We start from the raw sequence: 8,711 nt of genomic DNA, 5'->3' as shown, positions 1-8,711 counted from the left end.
CCCTGCACCAGCGGGGCTCCCTCCCCATGCACAGCGGGGCTCCTCCCATGCACAGCGGGGTCCCTCCCCATGCACAGCCGGGGCTCCCTCCGCGATGCACAGCGGAGCTCCCCTTCCTCCCTCCCTAGCACAGGCGGGGCTCCCTCCCCATGCCACACGCGGGGCTCCCTCCCCATGCACCAGCGGGGCTCCTCCCTTATGCAACAGCGGGGGCCTCCCTCCCCATGCAACAGCGGGCTCCCTCCCTAAGCACAGCGGGGCTCCCTCCCTATGCACAGCGGGGCTCCCTCCCTATGCCACAGCGGGGGCTCCTCCCTATGCACAGCGCGGGCTCCCTCCCTTTGCACAGCGGGGCTCCCTCCCTATGCACAGGCGGGCTTCCCTCCCTATGCACAGCGGGGCCGCTTCCTCTCCCTATGCACAGCGGGGCTCCCTCCTCCTATGCACAGCGGGGCTCCCTCTCCCTCCGATGCACACGGGGCTCCTCCTCCCTCCTTATGCACAGCGGGGCTGCCCTCTCCCTCCCTATGCACAGCGGGGCTCCCTCTCCCTCCCCATGCACAGCGGGGCTCCCTCCTCCCTCCCTATGCACAGCGGGGCTCCCCCTCCCTATGCACAGGCGGGAGAGAGAAAGCTAGAGTGGTTCGCTCACAGAGAAGCCGACAGCGAAACAGTAGATACTTTGATAGCAGGAAACAACTTCATTCATAGGCTGTTACTGTTGACCAAATAAATGGTTTTAGAACAAATCTACAGGAATGTGTAGGCAAAATAACAAAAAAAAAAAGTCCAACAACAAGAGGAATGCAATTTCAGTAATTTTCGGTTTATGTCCCAGCCCCCTCTCTCTCACAACGTTTTAGATGAGCAAAATTCAATAGGTTACATCCACTGATGAAATAACAAACTGCCAATAAACAAACATTTTGCCAGCAGACCCGTAACTAGTCCCCTCTCTTCTGCATGATGGAACTCCAGTCCAAAGCAACAGAGCTCTGGTTGTTGTCTTTGACCTGAAGCTAAGCGATGATCAGTAACTCTTGACCATGGCATATATTGTCCTCGTGGCTCCTGCATCACAATCAATTTCCCTGCAGCCGAAGTGAACGGATGTCCATTCCTCCTGCCAGTCTCTGGGTCACCACCTCTCTATACATGATAGAGATATAGATGAACAGAAGCAGGATGATGAAGAAGTCGTCCAGGAAGCCTAGCAGACCGAACAGAGCCTCAGGGATGAAGTCCAGAGGGGAGATCAGGTAGGTCAGAGCACCGATCAGACACAGCAGGATACGGATACGAAACATCCAGAACAGGCCTCCGACGGAGAACATTTCCCTGAAGAGGTGGCGCAGCAACGTGGGAACGTCACGCAGCCGGTCCATCAGCTGAGAGCAGGGAGAGACAAAAGGATTTAGTGTAATGCACAACATTAGTACTAAGGATGTGACAAAATGTACAATTTATCTTAACGTTTTAAACTGACATTTCCTTATATTATCAGTTACCGATTAAAGCGACAAACAAACAAAAAAATCATAAAATTCCATGTGAATTCACAATGCAGCTGTGCTACTGCCAACAACGTTTTGAGTCTCAAGGTGCGCCTCTTTCAGATGGTTAAGCATTGCACCAGTACTACCATTACTGTACGTGAGATCCACCTCAAAAAGGTAGCATTTAACTTCTCAAAAGTATTGTCATACAGGACTTCACGGCTGTCGCTTGCCTTTCTCTGCTATTTTCCTAACGGTTAACGACGAGTTCGTAGTTGTGGAGAGTCGACTCCAAAATCATTGATTCCTCGACTCCCGGTGTCGACTCCCATTTCTGAGTGTCAAGATTTGAGTCGGCTAGGAACGGACTCCTAAGATTCATTATTTTTGGAACGGAGGAGACTGGTTAGTTTCCGTAKTTCCGAGAACACAAAACACATGGAGCTAGCGAGGGACGGAGAGAGAGGGACACAGTATAGGCAGGTCAGCCAACATGCAGACAAGAGTCAGAACCATGCACTAGGCCTATCTATCTGCAATCTAAAGCGGTATCTCACAATGGAATGATGCATCGCAATGTTTCACAACTTCAGTAAATCAGGGCCTATCATCAATTAATAGGCCAGGATATGGAGATGGGATTCAGAGTCCGAGAAACAAGCCCAAAGCATTTCAATGTGAGGAGTATCTGTGCCTCTGCGGCCAACTGCTTTCAATAAATCTTGATTTAACTATTCCGCAGGAAGAGAATTGACTCTCACATACACGTGTATCAATCACTCAGACAATCTGTCTCTGATTGCATAAGACAAAGTAAGCATTTCACTGTAAATTCTAGACCTGTTGTATTCTGCGCGTGTGACAAATAAAAATTGGATTTAAAATGCATACCGATCTGGGTTGTCCTGAGAACCGGCGGTTGTAGTCTTGTAGATCCCGGAGGATGAGGAGCGGTTCAACCGTTCCATCCTGTACCGGCTGAGGGGCGGCGTGCTCATGGAAGAGAGGGAACAGCAGGGTCACCTGTTCACATAGGGTAGAGGGGTCAGAGCGGTAGAGAGGGGCAGAGGGGTAGAGGGGTCAGAGGGTAGAGAGGGTCAGAGGGGTAGAGAGGGGTCAGAGGGTAGAGGGGGGTCAGAGGGTAGAGGGGGGTCAGAGGTAGAGGGGGGGGTCAGAGGGTAGAGGGGGGTCAGAGGGTAGAGGGGGTCAGAGGTAGAGGGGGTCAAGGGTAGAGGGGGTCAGAGGTAGAGAGAGGGGTCAGAGGGTAGAGAGGGGTCAGAGGTAGAGAGGGGGTCAGAGGGTAGAGGGTCGAGGGTAGAGAGGGTCAGAGAGGTAGAGGGGGGTCAGAGGGTAGAGGGGGGTCAGAGGGTTAGAGGGGGTCAGAGGGTAGAGAGGGGTCAGAGGGTAGAGAGGGGTCAGGGTAGAGAGGGGGTCAGAGGGTAGAGAGGGTCAGAGGTAGAGAGGGTCGAGGTAGAGAGGGGTCAAGGGTAGAGAGGGGGTCAGAGGGTAGAGAGGGGGTCAGGGGGGTCAGGGGTAGAGAGGGGTCAGAGGGTAGAGGGGGGTCAGGGCACCAAGAAACAACTGAATACTGTGCATAACGTCTTTAAAAATGTTATTTTCCTTTTATTTAAGAATGAAAATGAGAACATAGCAGAGTACAACTTCAGCACTATGGATGAGTAGTATTACTACGATGATAAATGTATTGTCAGTAAACAGTAAAAGTTATAATGGCCATCATTCTTACCATTTGTCTGCAGATGGGACAATTGATTGCACCAAGCCATGTCCCATATCGCCAATATGCAATTATACAAGAACCTTGAAAATACAACAAAATGTGGTTATATTCATATGATTAGCACTGAATGCATCTATCCAACGGCTTAAATCAGTTTATTGTAGCTAGTTCAGATTCCTCCTTCGTAGTTGAAAAGACAGACGACACCCTATTGACGTATTTAAAAATATGGTCCCACTCTAACCACAGAAGAGATGTCCACAGTTGGTTTCCACTGGCAGCACGGCCTGCTGTAGACACACTGGACAGGACATGTCTGTATAGAACTGCTGCCTGGGCTCTGTTGGTTCACCTTCCTGAGGGAGGAGAGAGAGAGAGAGAGAGAGAGAGAGTGTATTGCACTGTTGAGGGAAAGCTAGCAATGAAGCATTTCACAGCACCGTTTACACCCTGTATCCTGTAAAACACGAGCAATAAACTTTGATTTGAGATAAAAAAAATAAAAAACGGTGTTGTGTGATACTTTCAAGGAGAAGTAACAAGACGCTGGACATGGGAGCAGTCAGTGGAACATCTTCTCACCTGCGAGTCAGACTGCAGCTGCTGTCGAACGGCTCGGACATGTTCCTGGTTCTCCGGGTGGATGTTCTGCTGCTCATTTCTGCAGATACACGTGTGTAGAATAAAAAATAAATATATATTTTGCTTCAGGATATTAGAAAAACAGGCCTACAACTTACTAACAAGAACATTCACTGGCATATCAGTTAAAAAACAAAAAGGGAAACTAAAACATTTTTTTAAAAAGCTAAAGAACTCATTTCAAAAACATCCCCATAGGCTGTAAATAGAAGTACAATAGGCCTACCTGCAGAGCAGAGTCACCAGTCCACACAGGAACGTGACACTSAGAACGACCACAAACAAGACAGGGTTGCTGACTCCTTCAATGAGTGAGTCTTCAACTGGCAGCAAATAGTCCACCTCCCCATATACATTGTTTCCATCCATGCCACGTAATCATATCCTACAGAACTGGGTTAGAACAGAGTACATGTCGGTCACAAAGCCTAGCACTTATTGATGACTCAAATCCACGCCATTACACCATTGGACGTCCCCTTTAGCTTTTTGAGGGGAAAAGCCCCAATGCGCCTTCTAAAGGCAAATATGTATCGCTCACAGTTTTGGAAACATTGATAACTTTCTTCTTTGTGAGATATTTTACGTTTTAAAACACAAAATATATACTTAGTAGGTAGTTGAGGAAAGTTGCAGCCGGTTGTATTTTGAGAAACAGAGGAAATAAGGAATAGACCAATGGAAAAGCGAGCGGAAAGTGAGAGGATGTCTCATTCCCGAGGTAGGTCGCAACTTTTGTATTTGAAAGATTCTTTCACTTACAGTACCAGTCGAAAGGACACACCTACTCATTCAAGTTTTTTTTTTTGTACTATTTTCTAAAATTGTAGAATAATAGTTAAGACATCAAAACTATGAAATAACACATGGAATCAAGTAGTAACTAAACATTTTTTTTTTTTAAGTGTTAAACGAATCTAAATATATTTTATATTTGAGATTCTTCAAAGTAGCCACCCTTTGCCTTGATGACAGCTTTGCACACTTTTGGCATTCTCTCAACCAGCTTCACCAAGTAGTCACCTGGAATGCAATTCAATTTACAAGTTTGCCATGCGTAAAATGTTAATTTGTGGAATTTCTTCCTTTCTTAATGCATTTGAGCAAATCAGTTGTGAAAAGGGTGGTATACAGACGATAGCCCTATGTGGTAAAAGACCAAGTCCAAATTAATGGCAAGAACAGCTCAAATAAAAGGAAAGAGAAACGACAGTTCATCATTATTTTAAGACATCAAGGTCAGTCAATGCGGAAGATTAAGAGCTTTGAAATTTTCTTCAAGTTCAGTCGCAAAAACCATCAAGCGCTATGATGAAACTGTCTCTCATGAGGACCGCCACAGGAAAGGAAGACCCAGAGGTACCTCTGCTGCAGAGGATAAGTTCATTAGAGTTACCAGCCTCAGATTGCAGCCTAAATAAATGGTTCACAGTGTTCAAGTAACAGACACATCTCAACATCAACTGTTCAGAGGAGGCTGTGTGAATCAGGCCTTCATGGTTGAATTGCTGCAAAGAAACGACTACTAAAGGACACCAATAAGAAGAAGAGACTCGCTTGAGCAAAAAAACATGAGCAATGGACATTAGACCYGTGGAAATCTGTCCAAATTTGAGATTTTTGGTTCCAACCACCGTGTCTTTGTGAGACGCAGAGTAGGTGAACAGATGATCTCTGCATGTGTGGTTCCCACCATGAAGCARYGAGGWGGTGGTGCTTTGCTGGTGTCACTGTCTGTGATATATTTAGAATTCAAGGCTCACTTAACACAACATTCTGCAGCAATACGCCATCCCATCTGGTTTGCGTTTTTTTTTTTTTACTTGGCAAGTCAGTTAAGAACAAATTTCTTATTTTCAATGACGGCCTACCGTGGAACAGTGGGTTAACTGCCTTGTTCAGGGGCAGAACGGCAGATTTCTTTGTCAGCTCGGGGATTCGATCCAGCAACCTTTTGGTTACTGGGACTATCAGCTTAGCGGGACTATCATTTGTTTTTCAACAGGACAATGACCAAAAACACACCTCCAGGCTGTGTAAGGGTCATTTGACCAAGAAGGAGAGTGATGGAGTGCTGCATCAGATGACCTGGCCTCCACAATCACCCGACCTSAACCCAATTGAGATGGTTTGGGATGAGTTGGACCGCAGAGTGAAGGAAAAGCAGCCAACAAGTGCTCAGCATATGTGGGAACTCCTTCAAGACTGTTGGAAAAGCATTCCTCATAAAGCTGATTGAGAGAATGCCAAGAGTGTGCAAAGCTGTCAAGGCAAATGGTGACTATTTGAATAATCTCAAATGTATTGATTTGTTTAACACTGTTTTGGTTACTACATGATTCCATGTGTTAGGTCATAGTTTTGATGTCTTCACTATTATTCTACAATGTATAAAATAGTCAAAGAAATAAACCCTTGAATGAATAGGTGTCTCCAAACATTTGACTGGTACTGTATATGAAAGTGAAAATGTACATTACGCAGAAATCGCTCCGCCATTTCCTGGTTGCAAAGAAAATCTAAATAGTTCGTCTGTGACAAGCAAGACAGTGTAGAGAACCATTGTACCATTTAAACTGCTGTGAAATAGCTTGTCCATTTAAAAAACATTGTATTYTCAGCTGGTGTACAAAACCCAAAGTAAAAGACCCCGAAAAGTAACGTGAACCATAGAAATATCGCACATATAACACATCGACCGCTTCTTAGACCAGCGTTCAACGAGAATGACTGATCGATAACTTACATGTCTATATGAATTTGGTCTGGTCGCCCCCAAAATAATTTACATATCGCTAGCGATGATCAACATATCTTCTAAACCGTGAAATAGAGCGTGGATATTGTAGTTCATTGATTGAACGGTGGTCCATACCTTCAGACGAGAACTCAAGAGCTGGTATACCCCTTGGTTTCTCGAGAACTAACGTTATCCAGAACTAACAGCACCACTCCCCCTATCTACACGTAGCTAGCTACAGACTACAGACCACAGACCACACAACGCAGAGTTATACTTACATCTCAATTACATCAGTCGCATGGCTTAACTATCGCCAACGCGGACAATAAGACTGTAAATAGAGTAAAATACATCTGTTACAAGTTAAAAATCTCACCCTAGTCATTGGATTTAGTCGCTCCACATTCATGTTCTTAGAGCGGTCCTTTTTCTAGCCTACGTATACRTGGCGTCCCAAGTACTGCCTGCACTAAATTCAACCCAATGTATTTATTCAAATGTTCATGGAATAAGATATTTGATATTTATTTGTACTTTGTTATATATGCTTATGGTTATTTAATTATTTGAGAGGGATTCAGAATTTACAAACTTTGATAAAGACGGTTGATSTTTTTCAGGCTCCGAGCTTCGGTCCAGAAGGGTGGCATCTTTTCCCCCAGCTGGTTGGAAAAAGCTTGACAGAAGGGGACAGACCGGCGGATGTGTCTCAACGTCACTGTTTATGATGAAATAACCTTTATATTCGACGCTGTATGTATTTATATAAGTGAAAAGGGCGGTGGGGCCGTATCTGTCCTGTCGAGAAACTGAGTTGCGGTTCACGTCGAAGAATTGCTCTGTTTGGTTATCCAGTTGATCAGACGTGTTGGTCTTGTTGATTTCATCTCGTCTAGCTGGCTGTCTAGTCATTTTTCGGATAAAGAAGAGCGATCGCCGTGGATTAATTGAACTATACAGTACGATGAGTACTTTGAATTCTGTGGATCGAGTTGAACTGTGCGAGAGCCTTTTGACATGGGTACGTATCAAATGTATTATCTTGTTCGCCGATAATGATTCAACTCGGATTTGATGAACAATTGTGAGACGAAATGTAGCTAGCTAGCTGGCTGGCGTTGGCTGCCAAACATAGCCACCTAGCGTAGCCAAACCGAGTTCCCAAGAACCCAAGGGAGCCCAAGGTAGTTTTACAGCCGGTCCCTTGGGTTCTCAGTTGATGATGGTTTTGCGGACAGATGGCTCCGTGTGATCCACAATCGACGCTCTGTTTTAACGTTTAGAAACGTTAATAATCATCGCTTGCGATATGAGTTTAGAAACATAAATCCTTCTACGTTCAAATCAAATCAACATAATTTCACAATGCAAAAAATACACTTACTGTACARTGATTTTTAACCGGGATTAACACAGTTGCAGCCGACAGTATTCTTCCATTAGAACACTTTTCTGGCCTATTTCCTTCGGTTACACACGGGTGTTCGGACACGCATTATTCGCCTCTGTCTTCCGTAAACAAGCGTTGTAAACATATGGTTGGTGATGCTATCAGGGATCCTTGGGACGTCCCTAACCAAAATCCTTACCTTAACCATAACCTTAACTCTTACCTTAGTGGCACTCCAGTCTCCTTTTCACCTCATTTAACCATCGACATTAAAACCAGTYTATAGTGATAGCGTTTAGGGCTGGTTGGTATACCGTATTTTATGATATACCAGTATTGATGCACGGACTGGTTTGGGTTTTTACATTACCTAATATAATGGTATTTGAATGTTTGCTTTGTTAAAGGCCTTGTGTTACGTCCAATAGTTATAGTTTACTTCGCTACTTAAGTCATCTCATTTCGAGTCACTCGAGGTGCGCATTTGTTGTTCCTAGACCAGGAGTCTCTAGTGTTCAATCTGCATGTTCAATGTAGCACATGATGTTATGTGTACAATGTTGATGTCAACGCGGCTTTTTTTAAACTTTGCTTCTGAATATAAATCCACTAGCGTTTTATAATGACACTATTAGTTTGTGTTTCTTACATCTGCAAACAGRTAGRTTGTCTWTTCTTYGCAAGTTGTGCCTAAATCTT

General features: G+C 44.8%; 1 protein-coding gene across 5 annotated transcripts; it reads right to left on the bottom strand.

Annotated features, from left to right (window-relative positions):
* Nucleotides 1-805: 805 nt before the first annotated feature.
* Nucleotides 806-8,148, bottom strand: rnf170 (ring finger protein 170). 5 transcript variants are annotated; one of them, XM_024144203.2, is made up of 7 exons: nucleotides 8,007-8,148; nucleotides 4,106-4,272; nucleotides 3,820-3,898; nucleotides 3,482-3,593; nucleotides 3,244-3,317; nucleotides 2,388-2,519; nucleotides 806-1,388 (listed from the first exon to the last, which is right to left on the bottom strand). In XM_024144203.2, exons 2-7 carry the CDS (start codon nucleotides 4,246-4,248, stop codon nucleotides 1,083-1,085), a joined length of 846 nt encoding a protein of 281 aa, XP_023999971.1. In that variant the 5' UTR covers nucleotides 4,249-4,272; nucleotides 8,007-8,148; the 3' UTR covers nucleotides 806-1,082. The 5 variants fall into 5 exon arrangements, with proteins under 5 accessions (XP_023999971.1, XP_023999967.1, XP_023999968.1 ...); XM_024144199.1 differs by lacking the exon at nucleotides 8,007-8,148 and adding an exon at nucleotides 6,999-7,080; XM_024144200.2 differs by lacking the exon at nucleotides 8,007-8,148 and adding an exon at nucleotides 6,901-7,026.
* Nucleotides 8,149-8,711: the final 563 nt, after the last annotated feature.

The sequence above is a fragment of the Salvelinus sp. IW2-2015 genome, unplaced genomic scaffold (genome assembly GCF_002910315.2).
Source record: "Salvelinus sp. IW2-2015 unplaced genomic scaffold, ASM291031v2 Un_scaffold4887, whole genome shotgun sequence".
Taxonomy (NCBI): domain Eukaryota; kingdom Metazoa; phylum Chordata; class Actinopteri; order Salmoniformes; family Salmonidae; genus Salvelinus; species Salvelinus sp. IW2-2015.
Note: the sequence above shows the minus strand (reverse complement) of the source record. Positions and strands in the feature narration are given on the sequence as shown.